Source organism: Apteryx mantelli, chromosome 3 (genome assembly GCF_036417845.1).
Source record: "Apteryx mantelli isolate bAptMan1 chromosome 3, bAptMan1.hap1, whole genome shotgun sequence".
Taxonomy (NCBI): Eukaryota; Metazoa; Chordata; class Aves; order Apterygiformes; family Apterygidae; genus Apteryx; species Apteryx mantelli.
This window is the reverse complement of record NC_089980.1, coordinates 101,059,521-101,079,345: the sequence shown is the minus strand read 5'-3', so window position 1 is coordinate 101,079,345 and position 19,825 is coordinate 101,059,521. Positions and strand designations below refer to the sequence as shown.

The window sequence follows — 19,825 nt, the reverse complement described above, 5'->3', positions numbered from 1 at the left end:
GCTTGTAATTTGGTCACTGGAAACATATAACCAACTCTTTTAGTTATAATCAACCCATGATATACTAAAGTCTAGAGAGCAGATTTCTTGACCCTGTTCTCACTGATCCTTGGAGGAGTCCTTGCCATCACTGCTTTTATCATTACTCAAAGGCCACTTCATGCCACACTACCTTGAATTCGCCACACATTCATCCATTGCAATATTTATCATTCCAGAGCAGACTTGCAGGATCTTTGAGATGCCCTATAAAACAGTAAAGTCCTTTAACCATAAGGCTGAATGTACGGTACGGCGTCACTAGAAGTTTGTTCTGGTGTTGTAACTTAAAGTAAAATACCATATTTTGAAAATTAATACTTTAGAATCAATTATTACCTGGTTTATAATGCATAGGTTTGATATGATTACAACACTCACACTCTCCTGTAAATTACTGATAAATATTTTGAACACCAGCTCTATTTTACCATTGTTTATGTTCTGCGATGTAACTGTTATTACTAAGGTCTTAAACCTGAATAAGATAGTAGCATACCAGCAGACCTATGTGAAATCTCTTCTAAATCTAAGAGCGCTCCAAACTCAAGATGCTGATCCTATTGGTATCCAACCAACAACGAAAGATGAGATGACAACAGAAATGTAAAATGAAGCAGGTGGTTCTAGGTGTTACCCTAAATCTTTGATGCCAAATGTGTCTCGTGAAGCAACTACTGCCAGGAAGCAGTCTGTCTTTTTTAGCTAGCTGTTTAGTCCCCCCCCCCCTTCCTCTCCTCTCCATACACTCATTAAATCTCTACCAGGCTGTATGTCTTATCTAAATTTACAGGAGCACAGCAGAAAGGCAAAAACTCCAGAAGATGCTTACTATGCTTCCTTCAGAAAGGAACAACCAACACATATAGAGGAACAAAGGAAAGAGGGACAAAAGAAACAAGAGGAAGATAGCTCAAATCTTGGAAGATGCATTTTAAAATATATACCTATCCTTTGAAAATACAGACTGCTATTTTATTTTGAAATCTATCCAAAACATAAGGAAAACTCCTACATTAGCATTTAAAGCAACTAAGCTATCTAGAAAAGATTTCATTTTAAAATGGGGCTATTGTAGCAGATAAGTAGCAAGCTTTGTTTTTTTGAGGCACAAACAGGTAAGCTCTAGAGAGAGCAAAATGACTCTAAGATTCTGCTAGAGTACCAATACACAAACAAACTGCGACAAAATGCTAGACCTTCTTGAATGGGGAAAGGCAATGAACTGCTCTGTGTTTACCTCAAGTTAAGCTCAAGCTTAAGGTATTTATTGTGCAGTAATTAAAACACACTAAATTCACAAAGCTTCACTTGTGGCAATTTGTCTTACTCCTCTATGCTTTCATGCAACACCAACTGTATTTGTGAAACAAAGCATAAATCAGGACAGCACCTCATTACATTCACTGTTGTAAAGCTAGTTCTTTGAGCACATCATAAATCCATTATTCTAACAGATACAGTGATATTAACTTTGACATTTAAATTGGGCATAATCAGCATTAAAAGTCATTTTAAACACATCACACACATACTCACCATAAGAATTCTTACTATTAGCACCCATCACTCCCTCCAGCTAGTACCCCCTTTGTGTTCAAACTTTGTTGTTGTCTATGTCCATACTTGCTCTGCTCCAAAGTCATTTTGTCCCTTCTCCCCCCGCTGTTCTTACAACAGAGAGAAACAGCATTCATAACGTTTTTTAAAAAGTTCTGAAACTTTGTCAGGAACAGATTATGTTCTACCATCTTCCTTTTTCTATACTTCACTTTGATACTGTCCACAAATACCATATCACACACAGTCAAGGGCCAGACAGGATGATCTTCTGACTCACTATAGCAAAATTTTAAAGTAGTGTTAAACTACAACCACTACATTTCCTTCCCCCTTTGAATATCTAGTTTACTACCAAATGGAGATACAAATAGCTCAACACTAGTCTTTTGTAATGAACATAATCTAGGTTATTTTTATTTAAGAAACAGCTTCTGAGAAACTACTCAATGTGAAAACCCTCCAAAACAACAAAAGTGATATTTGAATCACAACATACCATGCATTCCCTAGTTTTGCAACTTTTGTAGGTGTAGGTGGTGTGGTCATTATTGGAGCAGTCTCCACACTGCTAGTTACTGATCCATTATCTTTTGCTGCCAGCGCAATCATTTTCCTTTGCTTCTGAGAAAGCCTGATTCCATGAGAAGCCATTCTGCTGTGAATTGGTATTGCAAAGACAGAAGATGTAAGATGACCAGTGTCCTTTAAAACTACTCTCCTCTAATTTTGAAAATTAGACTGAGAAGTATTTCTTCCCTAGATAAAGCTACTTTTTGTCCAGAGTACCAAAAGGGTAACCTGTGTAAGGTTTGGGGGTTTTTTTTGGTGGGGCGGGGGAATAAAAGGAGGATTAATGAATAACGAGAGGGGTAGAAAGAACAGCACCACATAACTATTCATCACACAGATTCCTGTGAATGAAAACATGCAGAGTAGGAATCAAGTCTCCAATAGAGATGGAGTACCACCAGGTAAAGATTATTTTCTGATTTTGAGAGTTCTTAGAGACCGTCAGAAAGCTAGCTCCCTTAAACGAAAAATATTTGTGCATAGGAAATACAGACAATAGAATATAGCCTTTTTTTAATATATGTAGTAATTTGATTTCTAATTTATTTGGATTCTCCAATCTCAGCAGTTTGGTTCACAGCTTCTGAACCTATCCAAACAGTAACTCTCTACTTACCATTAAAAAAAAAAAAAAAATCCCACAATTTCCTTCAGTTTACTATAAAGCACTTAAAACTGACACTAAACATACGTCATGTGTCTCTTGTGAAACACAGTATTTGAACTCAAAGGGTTAGCTTATTGGAGGGCTCCAGGATTATTTCCTAGCTCTCTTTTCTAGCAGTGTTACATTATAAACGTCACACAAGTCACCTCTCCAGTTCTCTTCCATGCTTCTCCATTTAAGAGACACTTGGTTTAATCCACTGTCTCCTGAAAGCACACACTTCTCGCACTGTATTTGAGGTGCTTCTCAGAGCAAGAAGCACCCTTTCTTCTAACTGAGGAAGAATTATCAAAGAAGTCAACATCTGGGTGGTAGGGGAGGTCAGAGGATGTTAGCAAGAGAAACACTTCAGAATCAGGTACAGTACTGGTCCGCAAGCAGTTTCCTAAGTGCCTTGGACAAGAGTTAAATCTTCTTGGTTGAAAACATGAAAGCTCAACAGAGCAGACCACCGATTTAACATACCAGTTTAGTAGTTGGTTCTTTCATATTTCTACTGATGAAGACATGCAGTTGGCAAAGCAGGGTGACAGTAAAAAAGGGATAAATTTTGAATGCTCACAGAAAAACATTATAATGAAGTAAACAAAGCTGTTCCAAAACAAAAAGAACAACTTCTCTCCTGCTTGTTTTAAACTCTGAATTGTCTGAACCACTAAGAAAATTCACAATAGCCTGGTCTATCACATTTTTCTTTTATAGATGTTGGTTTTTACCAACCCTGAATTTGTCTTTGGCATGGTTCCACATTTCTGCATATTTTCTTCAATTTCCATGATGGTTCTTAAATCCATAGCAGGAGGGCTGGCAGGGCTAAATGAAAAATAAAAAGTTACCTTACAAGGCACTCATTTTTACTTACATTCCACAGCTCCAACCTTCACTGAAGTCCTCCAAATCATACATAAGATTGGTAACCAGATGTATAATTTATGTTTGTTTCCTCAACTATGGCAAACCTCAAATAGAATGTTTCTGACAAAACTTTTATAAATATATACATATTTAAGAACACACTACAAAAATACTTTCAAGACTCATTACATTATGAAATGAAAAAATGTGACCTGTGATTACTTTAAAAGAGTTAGATACACAAATCCAGGATACTTATTTAGTAGTCAGCTGTTCATGCTAAGTATTAGAGGCATTGGTCACAGCTGTTTCACAGAGGCTGAATTAGATCTTTCTTTGAAGAACTGAATTAACATTATTTCACATGGCAAGAACACCCTTTGCAAAATTAGTAATTTTGCAACTAGTAATATTCTCACAGTTTGAGAAACAGTTTCTTATTTGTAAGTGACCTAGTTTTAAACTTTCACAGAAATGCAAATGAATTAAATCCAAGTATTTCTAACTTTTGAAGACATCTGTAAATTAAGCTGTGTTACAACTAGACTCAAATGCAAACAGACTTTGAAACCAGCCATAAGCAGCACTGTGTCTGTTCGTTTGTCTGTCTCTCCCTCCATAAAAGCAGTTGTTACGGGTTAACTAGTAAATAAACCAGTGGGAGGTCACACCAAACTCAGTTATCACTGCTCCTCAACAGTATCTCAGCCAAATACACTGGAGTATTAATCTTTAAAATCACAGAATCACAGAATCTCTGAGGCTGGAAGGGACCTCTGGAGATCATCTAGTCCAACCCCCCTGCTCAAGCAGGGTCACCTAGAACACGTTGCACAGGATCGCGTCCAGACAGCTTTTGAATATCTCCAGACAAGGAGACTCCACAACCTCTCGGGGCAACCTGGTCCAGTGCTCTGTCACCCTCACAGTGAAAAAAATATTTCCTCATGTTCAGATGGAAGTGTCTGTGTTTCAGTTTGTGCCCGTTGCCTCGCGTCCTGTCGCTCGGCACCACTGAGAAGAGTCTGGCCCCATCCTCTCGACACCCTCCCTTAAGATACTTGCACACGTTGATAAGATCTCCTCTCAGCCTTCTCTTCTCCAGGCTAAACAGGCCCAGCTCTCTCAGTCTTTCCTCATAAGAGAGATGCTCCAGTCCCCTCATCATCTTTGTAGCCCTTCACTGGACTTGCTCCAGTAGTGCCACATCCCTCTTGTACTGGGGAGCCCAGAACTGGACACAGCACTCCAGATGGGGCCTCAGCAGGGCTGAGCAGAGGGGGAGAATCACCTCCCTCCACCTGCTGGCAACACTCTTCCTGATGCACCCCAGGACACCATTGGCCTTCTTGGCCACAAGGGCACATTGCTGCCTCATGCTTAACTTGGTGTCCACCAGCACTCCCAGGTCCTTCTCCGCAGAGCTGCTTTCCAGCAGGTCAACCCCCAGCCTGTACTGGTGCATGGGGTTATTCCTCCCCAGGTGCAGGACCCTGCACTTGCCTTTGTTGAACTTCAGGAGGTTCCTCTCCGCCCACCTCTCCAGCCTGTCCAGGTCCCTCTGAATGGCAGCACAGCCCTCTGGTGTATTGGCCACTCCTCCCAGTTTTGTATCATCAGCAAACTTGCTGAGGGGGCACTCTGTCCCTTCATCCAGGTCATTGATGAAGAAGTTGAACAAGACTGGACCCAGTACTGACCCCTGGGGGACACCGCTAGCTACAGGCCTCCAACTAGACTCTGTGCTGCTGATCACAACCCTCGGAGCTCTGCCATTCAGCCAGTTCTCAATCCACCTCACTGTCAAAATACTCTACACAACACTGCTGCCAGCTTTTCCTTGACATCATGGTAGAAGTACTAGAGAAAATGAAGAAAGAGTACAGGGGGAACCTGTAAAAGCACAGAAGCACTGTACCAAAGCTCTACAGTTTTATTTGTTCCCTTTCCATGTAATCCTCTAAAAATGTTCTGAAAGAACTGTATGATAGCAGAGGAAGGTAGTGCTTCTTCCAACCACTATGAAGACTAAAGAGTTGGTTGGGGGGACGCATTACCATCTCCACACACGCTCCTATGTTTGCACAACTGTGCAAAGAGACAACACACATAGCCTGAATAGACCCTGCTTGCCAAATGAAATAGTTCAGAGTTAAGACTTTTAATTTTTACAACTGTATAACCTGTATTCACAAAGCCCACTAGCCACAAACCAATAGAGACTGGGAAAACTCTGGTAAATTATTGCTATACAATTCCCTAATCCTTAAACTCTCCTCTCTGGATCCTTTATAGGCAACTGTCAGAGACAGAACACCAGGCAAGACAGACCTTCAGTCTAATACAGTATGTTAATCTTATGTATGCAGATACTGCTAAAAATAAGAATCAATAATCCATTTATTACTGTATCAGTTAAAACTGAGGTGTTGATTTTTCAGAGACCATTTAAGTCAAAGACATAGCTTTAAAATGTCAAAGTACAATGGCACTTCTAAGGGCTCCAGCAAGACTGTGCTGTAAAACACAGTATTTTGGTCTCATTTTATAGAAAGCTGCCAAACATTTTACATAGGGTTAACCAAGCAGGCTTCTAAAAACCAAAAGAAAACAAAAAACAACCAAAAACTTCTAGACCTTTTTTAAATGTATGTATCAATTCCTTTTCCAAACAAAAAGTTTAAGGATATCTATCAGTTTTCTTAGACTGCTGTTAGTCTGCTGAAATTTTTAGTTTACACGTGAAGTTCGTAGTACCTGATGTACAATCGGTTTGAAGAGCAGTTAACTTTTTGTCCCGAACAGACAATTACTAGCACTCGCTACCAAATAAAGAACACTGATTGCAAGTTAGGTAAGTACCACAATTATTACTCCACCTGAAACTAGTAGCAACCCAATTGGGAGAGCTTGCAGAGTTGGTTTTGGTACTGGGAATGGACTGTGGAACAGACTGTGTCAACACTGATGATCTCTCGCATGACTTCACCTCTTTGATAGGTTTAGAGGTTTTAATACCCTGACTACATGGTTTGTCCTTCATCTAAAAAAAAAAAAAAGACAGAAACATGTTGCGCAAATATTCTTACTTTTTTTCACTTAGAAAAAAAGGATAATGTTACAAGCAACTTCAATGACATGTATACGTGAAACATTTTAAAGAAGACATCAAAAATAGGCAAATCTTGGTTAACCCCCTAATGCTTAGTCTGCATTATTTATTCCTTTTTTTTTTTTGCTTCATGCTTCAGCCTGAATCACCTAAGTGCAAATATGCTTCCTGGTAATTGAAAACTGACTCCAAGACATGCATTTCCAAAGCTGGAACAATTATGCACACAGAATTCTCCATACTTGCAAGCTTATTGCTCTTTGTCAGTTATGCCTCAGTTATCCTAGACAGTACTTCTGTCCAACTACAATAGACCGAGAACATTAGGGTTCTTCTGGAGTTTTTTTGTTTTTTGTTTGAAGTTCAGATTTGCTTTATATTTTAAATGAAGAAATCGGTAAAGACTTTACATGACTGATATTTTGGGTTGAGATTTTATAAACAGTACAGCATATAAAAATTATTATGATACCACATGAATAAACCACCCTCAGATGACTTAATAGGAAATACTTACTTTTAATTATTTTATCAGACAAACAATAAGTACTTAAAAAAAGTTCCCTAGTCCCTTTTAAGGGCAACTGCTTCTCAAAAAACACTCCCAAATGCAAATCTTGCTTTTTATGGATTAGGTAAATACACACAACAACTAGTGAAGAAGGAAGAAGGTGAATTGCTAGGAACAAAGAAAGCCAACCTCAGTCCTCTCTGGATGAAATCCTTTTGTGAAGTCAGGGGACTGCAAGTCTCTTGGGCTACTCAATCCTGCATAGCTACCTTCAGAGTCAGACGTTAGGAGTTCTGGAAGTGATTCCACAGAGTTAGTTTTATCCAGTTTTACTGAGCCTAAGAAATAAGAATACAGAGTATGACAATTATATCATGAAAGCAGGACTAAGCAATGCTATAAAAATAATATTCTGAATATAGAATAACCAAAGATTTAACTAGTCTAGTATACTAGATTGTAACAGTTGTAAGCAACTTATAAGGCTATAAATATTTTTGCAGACTAAGATTACTCCTAGCTTCCTCTCTCTGCTTCACAAAATACAGGCTTAGGAAAAAACACAGGAACTATTCTGTTGAAAATAAATGCTTCTACTGTATTTTGAATAAAAAGCGACTAATTTAATTATTTCTTATATTCTAGGAAAAAAAAAACATGCTAATAGAAATGTTCCACTTAAAGACACAAGGGAAAAGCATCCATTAACTTTGTTTGATACAAAACATGTTTTTACAGAATATGAACTTTGGGCACAATCTTAAGATGACAATCTTCCTTTCAAACAAAACCGAACTTGATAAAATTCACTACCCAAATTCAGTTGTGGGTGTTCACCAGAAAGAAAAACACCTTTGTAAGATCTGCTTATTAAGTTATAAAAATCACATTGTTTTATATATTAAACCTGATGTTCTATTTTTATACCTGAATGGAACCTCTTTCCCACTGACCTGTAGAGGCTGGACTCTGAATGATATCTGATAGATTATACCCTCCAGAGCTGTCAGATCGTTTTCGTGGCTTCTTTTTTGCCTTGTTTTTTGCTCTTTTGAAAAGGGCTTCCCTATTAAAAAAATACAGATTAAAGCATTCAGGAAATAAAGTCTCAGAACTATTAGCATCAACCTCAAGTTTTTCAGGCAGCAGCTGCAGTTAGACTTTAAACAGTAATAGCTGCTCCCACTAGCTGCTTGCTTCTGCTCTGGTACTACCACTGCTTACACATTGGCACAACTCTATAGTAAACATTCTGAAAAATAATCTAGGAGGAAGAGAAAAATTCTTTTCCATCTAGATCTGGTCCACCGCACAAACACTTCTGCTGAGACAGTGGATGATACAGTAACTGTGCAGGCTGGCACTGCCACCTAGGTCAGATTAAACCAGCTACATGTTGGAGCAACTGACAGAAATCAAAATAGTTGTTGTTCCCCAACACAAATATTGACGCTACTACCACAACAGAGCAGGTACGTGATCATGTTACCAAAACGTCACTTTTTTCTATACATATTAGGAATAGTGAAATCAAATAAAAGGTGTCTTTAATTTTGGCAAAACCACTAGAGCTTCAGAAGAGCTTTACAACAGAGAATTACAACTACTACAGCATCTCTACTTCAAAAAGCTTCTGCTCAATAAGTTTGTATATAGGTACTCCACAAATGTCAATTCCTGTACCAATACTGTACCTTAAACTGTTTTTTTAAATCCTTATAACCTACCCTGTAGCTAGGGGAGTAAGTAGCCATAAGATCCTCATGTAGCTGTTAAAAAGGCCGAAAGGCTTCAAGTCTAATAAAAAATAGCCTCTCAGTTCCCTTGATCTACTAGCCCTTCTCTGAACCACTTCAGTTAGCATAAACTTTTCCTAATACAAGTGGTCAGAACAGTATACAGTATTCCAGAGGATTCATCTGTACAGTGACATTATATTTTGCTATCTCTGTAAGGAACACTCTGCCAAGTCATCCTATCAAATTCATTTTTCATAGTTGTGATAATATCACAGTCAAGTTCTCCAGTTAAAAAAAAAAAAAGTACAAAAAAATTAGCGTATTTATTATTTGTTTGTTACAGAACTGTTAGAGAAAAGAAGCATATCAGGTTAGCCTGCCAAGACTTTGCAGATACTGTCACCTCCATGTCTATAGAAAAAGTTTTGAGAGGCACAATAACGGAAGTCTATAAACCAACCAAGGCCAAATTACCCAATCTACAGTTGGTTTGATCGCATTTCCTAACAGTTCTTAAATACAGGTAGTTTGTTTTGTTATTCTCCAGCCAGTCAGTATCCACTTTAAACTGACAGATTGAGAATTCCTGCTTCAAAACTTGCTATTTCACAGGATAATTCTGTTAGATTTAGAAGTGTAGATCATCACCATTTTCCAAACAGATTTACAGTACATTAAACTCTCCATTTTCTTTTCTCTTGGCCTTTCCCAATTCAGTTAACTTTAATGAACTCTGCAGTTGATCTCTACATATGCAGGTGCTCTCACATGCACAAGGCTCAAACATTACTGTGAATATTCATTTTGCCACCTTTGCTCACATCTTTCTTATAAATTGAAAGTGTCCCATTGCAGTTCTGCAACATTTTGCAATATTTAAGGGGACAGAACAGTCCAAAACCTCCATTCCTTCTATTTCTTCATATTTCAATTTTGAACCCAAGGGAGTCGAATGTCATCCAAAGTGTATAAATACCATATAGAGATCACCTGGTTAAAGATGAAAAAACAGGTAGTCTAACAAGGAATTAAAAGATAAAACTTACTGAGAATTTTGTTCTGTATTCATTTCTTCCTTTAAAAAGACAAAGTTTTCTCCATCTTCAGGGTCCAAAGAACTTATGTCAGGTCCATCTGGATATGGAGTAATTACTCTCCTGACCATAGCTGGAATCTGTAATTTTAAAATTACTTTATTTCTCTTAACTTGTATGTTAGCAAATATATGATCTCTTGTAGAATGACCAAAAATGACAGTCATTTATAACATTTTCTACAAATCAAGTAATAAATAAATAAATAAATAGTTTAAAAAACTTAAGTTACATCTTTACGTAGAACAAAAGCAAAACTTATTTAAATGACAGACTCAGAATACACACAAATTTCAGCTGCCCACGACTGCTGACAAAACAATGCTTCAGGGTTATGCAAACAGTAATCTTTTACTACTGTACAGTTAAAGAACACTGGATTATAATGTACCTTGGTTTTCCCCTTACGCACGAAATTTCAACTTTCAAACCATTTTTCTTAATGCTTTTAAGACTTATTTGACCACACTGCATTTTCACAGGAGAAAGTCTCATTTGCTTTCTTCTCCTTTCTGCTAGGTAACAGATGCCCTTTTCAACAGGTTTTGTTTATGTTTTTTACCCAGCAATGGTCAGTTAGAGAACATTAATACAATTATGTGTAAATTAATGTATTTAAAGGACACAATGCTATTGTGGCAGTGGCTAGTGCATAAGGAAATATGAATTCCATGAAAATAGCAGCAGCAGGGAACCTTAATTTGAATGTCCCACATTCAGTCTATCATCAACAGACACCGCATGTATACATGCATTACTCTTCTGTTCTCATTTTAAACCCAGTCAGCTTACACTCATAATGTACAACTTACCATTTTCCTGTAATAAACAGAAAGGTCCTTTACAACTTCATCACTTAAGACATCCAGAGTCCTAAAAAAGTAATACAAATAGTTTACCATGCTTAAAACAAACAAACAAAAACAAACAAAAGCCCCCCCCCCCCCCAAATTAATGAAGGAATCTCAACAAACATTCCAAATGAACCCTACCTACAGGAATCCTTACCCATTCAGGGTGGTCACAGATTCAAAGGGAAGAAAATGAAATCAAGATACAAACTAGTTAATGCCCTTGTCCTAAGACAGAATTAAACCCATAGCCTTTCCAGCCAGCCTACCTCTACTCAAAGCCATAGTCAATACAGTTATATATAGTTAAATTATCAGGAGCTGGTTATTACTTGACTTATTTTTGCACACTTTCAAGTCCTCCTGCTGTGCACTCTAATTCTCCAAGTTTCTGAAATTTCTTCTGTTACTCAGCCACAACATTCTTTAACATTTATGACAAAAAAAAAAAAAATACTACAACAACCAAGCTTTACTCAACAAAATTCTGCCTGGCCTGTGTGAAAGGCTCTCTTTGCATAAAGCTGCCATAACTAAGTTTTATCTGTCTCAAGCCTATCAGATTAAAAGTAGAACAAAACATGATGAACAAATATGCACAAATTCCAGTATTTGTGATAAATGCAGAGTAGTGCTGTGACATAGAATAGAAGTGCCAGCATTCTTAACTGTTTAGTAAACTAAAAGATCTCTAAGAACTTCTATATGTAAAAGGAAGTATGACAAAAAGGCTACGATAAACAGAGTGGAACACTGAGAGCTGATTTAATTTTTTTTGAAGTCTTTGCTAGAAAAGAAGATCGAGGCTTGCCCCAAGATGATGATATATACTCTGGCAGCAAATTGAGGCCCTATCTGAAAGTATCAAGAAAAGGAAGAACACAGGAGACCTTCAGTTTCCTAGAAGCCAGCTGAACCTTTGAGGTAAGTAAGCACAAGTCATTTGTTCTGCCCTTGCTACAGGCAGTTAAAGCAAAGAGACTACCAGAAGGCAGGCCCATCCTCTTTAGAAAATGCACCAGCTATAATAAGCCTACTTAAAATAAATTCAATTAGCACAGTAACTATTGCATTAAAAACAAACACAAAACAAAACCAGAAAACCCACAAAAACGTAGTAGTTTTATACATCTTCAAAAATAAATTTAAAAATGCTGAACAAACTTAGGCCTAATCTCAAATGCCACAGAATTCAAGAGAAGTTTTTCCCCTTAATCCAGGCTCTTCATGCCATATTGCAACACAGTCTTCTTGTACTATAGCACTGGTAAAATATGCACAGATAGGTAACTAGTTAATCAGTCCCTGTTTCACATAAATGAGCTTCTTTTTAAGCTAGCAGCATTCAGTTGCATTTCAACACTTACCTGCCCTTATTAGTTCTCCAACCATTTTGGCTTTTTGCAGTATATGAATTTAACAGCTTGTACCCAAAACACCCCTGCATCCCTCCTTACCTTGCTTCAAGCAAAGCAGCCATATTGAGTCCTATGAACTGCGAGCAGGACAGTTTTAACTGTTCAGCATTATACATTGCTGAGAACTCCAGCAGCTCCACAGCATTCTTCAACGTAACTGCAAAGAGGAAACACAACTAACTAAACTGGATAACAAGCTGTAATCTCATTTAGCAGTTTTCAAAACTTACTACACAGCATGATCAAGTTATTAAAACATATCAGGAAAAAAAAATACTCTTTTCCATCCCTAGAGAAAACACTAATGCTCAAACGGCCATAACTGACAGCAAGCTCCACACAAAACTTGGCAGCAGCTTGAATGCAATGGCTGCTTCACAGTAATAGAAAGGTCCCACGTTCAAATGTATCAGTTTCAATATATTGCAGCTCGGGGATCCGGGGGGGGGGGGGGGGGGGTGGGGGGGGGAGTGGGAAGAGAGAGAGAGACAAATGGAAGTCACTAAGAAACACCAACCAAAAGTTGCATGCTACGTTTGTGTATGAAGCTGAGCTACAAATTTAGTGTTTTTTAGAACAGGAAGCTCTTCCTAGCCATATAAACACAGCAGTCTCAAACAGCAGAAGAACTAGGAAAATTAAATACAAGCACAGAAGTAGGAATTCAGAATTCATTTTATCATGTTTTAAAAACAAGGAGTTTGAATTTAATGAAAAAGGACAGAAACTGGCCAAAATAAAAGTTTGGTTTGTCTTTACCTCCTCCCCCCCTCCCATGGGTGAGATGGAAGAAAAGGGAACATCAGGAAAGGAAAATTATGCTAACCTAGAACATCACCCAGACTAAAGGGGCAATTGATTACAGCTGCGCAATGAACAGTAAAAGGTAACCAGAGGGAATTAATATAAGCAAGTAATCCTCTAGTGAAATACAGAAGAAAAAGAAGAAAAAAAAAAAGGCAAGAACATTAACATTTATAACATAAGTGTATTTTAATCACTAAACCTTTATAATAGAAATGGGAGAACTCACGTTTTTCTGCAATGGCTACTTCACAGATTTCTTTGAGTCTGGATATAAGAAGCTGGTCTGCCACCACAAGAACATTACATATAAATTCCACATTTTGAGAATCTGGAAAACAAAGTGTCACATAAACACTGTGGGCAAATCCTAATGGAGCAAATTGGAGGAAGACATTTAGGCAACTACAATACATGCAGCTTTCAGTGAGATTTAGCAGAGGACAAATGTACTGGCTCTGCAAATTTTGACAGGATTTTCTAAGAACAAGCAACAGTCTAGAAGAGGGCAAAAGGCAGTCTTTTGGGGGGGGGGGGAAGAATACTGAAGAGTTTGTCAAGCTAAAGAAAGGGTATGACAAGGCTTGAGATAAACACCCATTACCTCAATATTTAAAGCAAGAGTCACATGAATTTGGATCTTCTACATAAAACATCAAAGCAAGCATACCAAATTTCTATTTAAAAAAAATAAAAGACTTGCAAGACCTATAGCTGTTGAAAATATATTACTGGTACCTTTTACTGCAACAGCTTCATCTGTATACAGGTAATCTACAATTATCTGTAGTATGTCAGAATGGATCGGCATTTCCAGAGCTGAACAACAGGAAGCCTAAAAGGCAAAAGGATTTTTTTTAAAAAAAAGGATAAGAGAAGCTAACTACTTTAAATAAAATGCAAAATTGAAACAGAGATTATATTTAGCCAGTCACTGAGACTGAGGGTTACATTTTCAAAGACAAACAATATCTAAGTATGCGCACAAAATCTGTTCAAGTTCTTCAATTAAGAATCACTTGCAGCGGAACAGTTAAAATCTTGCAAAACTGAATAACTGAATAAATATCCATGAAACAGTTCAGAGTGTTTCAGAAGTTTGAGGGTCTTCTCTGACAGTCTTCCTTAATTGCATTACTTAACCCACAGCTGTTTTAAAGTAGAGCTACATAAACCCCCTATGTAAGTACTGAACTCAATTCCTTTCAGGGTAAAAGATCTAATGAAATCAACAAGTTTCCAGGCAGGAACAAACTGAAAGATTAATTTAGCCACTACTGTTAATCCCTCAGAAAATAAGGTCCTCTGAATCTCTCCATTTGAAGAGCTATCTTAACCATTAAGGCAAAGCTTTTACATGAGTCAACATTAGCCATTAAACTGTGTATTTGACATTATTCAAATTCATGCAGCTTCACTACTTAACAGCTTCCATTTTTTTCAGGTGGTGTTGAAGCAAAGCTTGATACTAAAATATTTCTCTTGCTTTAGGAGATGTGACTGATACCAATGTATTTCCTATATCAAGTTTAAAAACTCTTACAGGCATTAAGATTTTTGTTTTTTTGATACAAAGTCTAGAGCACGTGATTCACAAAAATATATTTACTTACAAATCCAGTATGATTTAGTTTTACTTATGAAATAACAGATTTAACTTATGAACTTCACACAGCTAATACAGAACTCACTGATAAAATGGATATTTGACTTTTTTTTCCCCTCCTCTTCTTCCATCAGCCATCTCAAAATGTTTTCAGAAAAGTTTCCTCAGGGACAACTGAGGAAAAGGCAGCAAAGAAACTTAGAGGATAGGTAAAGTTTTATTACTTGGCAAAAAGAGCTGCCAATATTTTGCCCGGCTCTTAGATTTACATATTGCCAAATGTTAAGGAAAGTTGATGGAACTCCTGCACGTTGTTTCAGCCTTCAGCCGCTTATCCATTCGCACCTTTCCTCTTTCATTAAGCATCAGCAATGGTATTCAGACACTTAAAACAAGAGGCATCTAGTGGCATTATGAAGCCCAGTGGCAACCAGGACATTGACACACAGCTAGCAAACAGGAACCAGGGCAAATAAAAGATCTGCACCTTTTGAAGCAGCAGCTGGAGAGTAAGTGGAATAGCCCAGACCATCCTTGATATCCTCCATTTCTTTAGCAACAGAACTCAAATAGAGATTCTACATACTAATTCTTTATTCTGCTGCATCTTTCACTCAGTACATATGAAAAGCTATTCCAGACTGCATGAATACTATCTACATTGTAAGATCTTTTACAGAAGGGACATGAAAATTCATCCAAAGAACATTCATCTTCTATAAGAACAGGCCTGTAGCTTTTATAAACCCATGAACTAGCTCAATATAAACCTCTAAAATAAAGTAACAACTTGATCTCCTTTGATACACATTATTATATTTATCATATAATACAGAATCTCAGTTTAGATAAATCAAAGATTATTTGTTTTCCTTGAAACAGGATCCAAAGATCTAGTCTCTTCCTTTCCCCCTCATTTAGGATAAACTGTTTTGGAATAACACTTTCACTTATTTGATACATTAAAGCTTAACACTACACATGTTTATCAGCAACCTTACCTCAATCCATGAGTTGCTTAGCATGCTGTGAAAATAATCTGAAAAGAAAGTAGGTTCAGTTTGAGAAGCAATAAAGTTTCAGTTACAGAAAGAAAAAAAATATATATATATATGTATGTATATACACATACCAAGTCTTGCACAAAGTACACATTTATGACACGGGAATTCCTTTCCATCCAAAGATTTCAGGGTCACATCGCAGAGGTATGAACTAGAAGACATTCAGTGGGATCAGAACTATGACTATTCAGAAGAACTATAAATTATAAACTCTACAATAAATGCTTGCTTACTTTAGCAAGTTAAGACTTCTCAAATAAAATACACTCAATTTTAATAATGTCAACTGAAGTGAACCTAATAGAACAGGCATGACAGCTTCAGGATATGGATTTTTTTTTGTCCAAAGCAATACTACTCAAAAGGCACAGACATTTCAATCTAAGTATTTTCTTCAAAACACTGTCAGTTACTGTTTCAAAATACTCTGACCAAAAATTGCCATAATCAATTTACTCAACTTCAAGTGGTTTGTGTTAAGTTTATTCCTATTAAAGCAATAGCTACCATAAGATTTGACATTGCATTTTAAGAGTAAAATAATCCAAATTCTGTGAAAAAGTTAGTTTTACATAACATAGCTTTTATTACATACGTAGACTATTCAAGCTTTAGCCCCATCTTATAAATAATCTCATCAGAGCAATGGAATTAAAGAACAAGCAACTTGAAAAATTTCTTACACTTTTATCCTGTTGAAAGATATTTCGGAGACCTTCCTCATTAGAAAAACATTATACATTTGCTTATTTCTAGTCCACATAGTTTGACTGTCATTGTAAGTATATTGGCAAAAGTCAAACTATTTTGGCCGGATTACCCACAAGATTTCTCCTGCCATTACTATTCTACAACACAATTAATCCACAAAACATGTCAATGTACAACAGAAAGAACCAAAAATATACCATATATAACCTATCCCAGATTATTAATTCATATATTAGTGTATAAATGGCTACAGAGAACTAACCAAACATCAGTTACTGTGAAAGAGACATGTATACCAAAAGTTAAAATATGGCTCAACAAGCTCAGCCTATCCTTAAAGATAAAGAGATGACAGAAGAGAAAGATGACAGAGAGAAAACAACTCAATTGTAAAAGTTTACCATTTCTTTTGATTCAGCTTTGGTTTGTTTCCATTTTTCCTGTTGACAACATTTATCTTTCCATTTTCTAATCTGATTCCATCCAATCTGCAAATCACCAACAACAGTAATAAATAATACAATTAATATACAGTTCCAACCATTACACACACACACACACACACACACACAAAAAAAAAAACCCATACAGATTCAAGAAGCCCTTCAGCAGGCTCATATTGTAAATATGAAAAAGAATCAAAACTACATATCACAGAAAACTAGAAAGGACCGGTTATTTCTTGAAAGTCCTCACTGCAGATGTAAAATATTATCTGACATTACTTCTAAACCTTAGCTATCTTATTTCTCTTAAATGAAAGCTATACTACTATAGTTAAGGCTTAAACCCATCATCACAGGGTCAAAAATCTAGGAATTAGATATCTGACCAGCAGCAATAAATGTAAGTAAAGGGAATGGTATAGAAGAGATGTGTTTCAGCACAACATCCTAACTCATGAAAGAAGCTTCTGAATTGAGCTGGTAGAGATCCAGGGGTGTTGCTGGTAGATTAGGAAACTGTATTTTCAAAGGGAAAGTGTTTTACCATGAAAGTTTTACTTGGGCACCACGTTTCAGTAGCAGCTTCACATCTTTGTTTATTTAGCGTACACCAAAAATACAGTGCAGAAAACTGCCCTGAAAGAGCTCATTCCCTCCTTTAAAAGGAGACAAATGCAGGGGGGAAAAAAAAATCATAATAATAATAATATAGTTCAGAGATATTTGATTTCATTTCCATTAGTTTCCTCATATAACATTACAAGAGCATCAGTTGAACAGGTATTTAGCTTTACTTTGTATTGTTTTATGCTATGTATGTTCATCATCTACAAAAAAGTTAGAAGACTGGGCCACAGCGTAAGAGTCCATCAATCAAACACTCAATGAGATCAGCTGTCTCCAGCAAAACAGGTGTCGATGTTTTATGATAGTCAGTTTGGAAAGTCGGATCATTTGCATTAGATGTCAAGCCTCGGAGAGCTCACGCCCCAGAGACATACAGGCTAGATGTTCTAAATAACATTCAAGAGGTACTAGAACGGAATAAAGGGCAAACAGCACATTGCCATGACATAGACACCAGTTGGAAAATGTTGCTTTAAATACAGAATCATGCTAGGGAATTCTACTTCTGACATTATTCAAAAGGCCACACGTTTTCTCTTAGGGAACAAACATCAGAACAAGCTGATCTTGCATTGAAGAGGTGACATTTTGTGTGCTTTTAAACTCTGGTGCATGCTGAACCTTTATACTTGCAACCAAAAGGCAGACTTATTGACTCTAACCAGCCTTCTAATTTAATGCCAACTGAAGTTAGATCAGCTTAAATAAACCACACCATCGAGACGTTGCCAGAATATAAATGTATTTCCCTTAACATACCTTCCACTTAAATTGCTGAGTCCAAATTTCTTTGCAACGCTTTGCAACATTTTTATGAGGTTAGCTTCTTCACCAGCAACTTTGCCTTTTTTAGATTTGCTCTTCTGTTTTTCATTTATAACTTGCACTTGATTATTTCTGTAAATCTCAAATGCAGACTTTCCATTAACATCTTCATCAAAACTCATTTTGTTCAGGTTAGAAATTAACATATCTTGATATTCTTCTGATTTTTCTTTATGCATGATTTTTGGTTTGTAACCATGAGTCAAAAGATCACAAGTATCAGTGTATATGAACTGCAGAAGGTATGCAAACAGATCTGGATGAACCTTCTCTATTACATAAAGATCACATCCAACAGCATCTTCATCTTTACGGTAGACATCTGGAGCATCTAGCTGACTGTCACTGGAAACAAACAGCTTCTTGAAGAAGTCGGAGCGCACAGCCAGGATGTATTTGTGCACAGGGTAAGTTCTTGTGCCAATCTGAAAAGTCACATCATGGATGCTGTCCATTTCATCTGTTTCATCTAACAGTTTGCCAAAATCCTCTCCAAAATTTGATAATGACACACTTGGAATTTCATAGAGACTAGAACAAAATTAAAACCATCAAAAAATCCACTATTTACAAGCTACATAAAATTTTACATTTTTCAGCATCTCTAGTGAAGAGGGGGAGGTAGTTTTGGTTTGAGTTTTTCTTACTTTGCTGGATTAATCAAAATTTCATGTCCTAGTCATTACATATTTACTAATAATATGCTATTTAGGCAATTGAAAACACTATGTAAGATCACAATATTAAATATAACATTTTTCTCTTTATAATGAAGCCACTAAAGATGTATTATCAGAACTATCTTATCTTCATGTCATTTTTCAAACAAGGAAAACCAGAAATGTTTACTGTATTTCATATTACAATTCAAAGCAATAAGAAAAAAACTAATATTTAGTCAGGTATCAGACACACTGGAAACTAATATGAGTGTGCAAGGATCATCATTCAGTATTCTGTTTATTCATTTTTTCTTTAAACATTTTTTCCCCCCCAAAAAAAGATCCACATTTCACTTTCCTTTAAGAACTGATTAATGGTGACCACTCATGGGATTAATTTCTACAGTACTTAAAATTCAGTGTGATAAGAAATATATTGCAAATGCCTGCTTTAAACACTTTAGATAAAATATCAACACTATCAATTGTAATTACCCAAAGACAACAACTTATTTACTTGCATAATTTCAACATAATTGTCTACTAATAAAGCGCTATTCTCAGCCTAACAGTATGGATAATCACACTTACTGAGATTTCTGCACGAGCCAGAAAGCTGTTTTCCGAAAAGCAGAATGATTTAATTATAGTCACAAAAAAA

The 19,825-nt window shown here is 36.6% G+C and overlaps 1 protein-coding gene across 8 annotated transcripts in view; it reads right to left on the bottom strand.

Annotated features, from left to right (window-relative positions):
* IBTK (inhibitor of Bruton tyrosine kinase) overlaps nt 1-19,825 on the bottom strand; it is a 68,937-nt gene that overhangs the window by 24,140 nt on the left and 24,972 nt on the right. For 4 of the 8 annotated variants that reach the window (XR_010883802.1, XR_010883803.1, XM_067294059.1 and 1 more), the window contains 14 exons: nt 18,437-19,033; nt 17,006-17,092; nt 15,962-16,044; nt 15,831-15,868; nt 13,962-14,058; nt 13,453-13,554; nt 12,459-12,576; nt 10,963-11,023; nt 10,103-10,230; nt 8,271-8,383; nt 7,507-7,655; nt 6,574-6,737; nt 3,560-3,652; nt 2,099-2,257 (listed from right to left, as the gene is read on the bottom strand). Coding sequence is in view for 6 of the 8 variants with exons in the window: in XM_067294059.1 (XP_067150160.1) it covers nt 2,099-2,257; nt 3,560-3,652; nt 6,574-6,737; nt 7,507-7,655; nt 8,271-8,383; nt 10,103-10,230; nt 10,963-11,023; nt 12,459-12,576; nt 13,453-13,554; nt 13,962-14,058; nt 15,831-15,868; nt 15,962-16,044; nt 17,006-17,092; nt 18,437-19,033 (1,989 nt within the window). In the remaining 2 variants the exon portion in view is untranslated. The remainder of the gene's footprint in view (nt 1-2,098; nt 2,258-3,559; nt 3,653-6,573; nt 6,738-7,506; nt 7,656-8,270; nt 8,384-10,102; nt 10,231-10,962; nt 11,024-12,458; nt 12,577-13,452; nt 13,555-13,961; nt 14,059-15,830; nt 15,869-15,961; nt 16,045-17,005; nt 17,093-18,436; nt 19,034-19,825) is intronic. The other 4 variants (XM_067294061.1, XM_013948969.2, XM_067294062.1 and 1 more) reach the window with 4 other exon arrangements.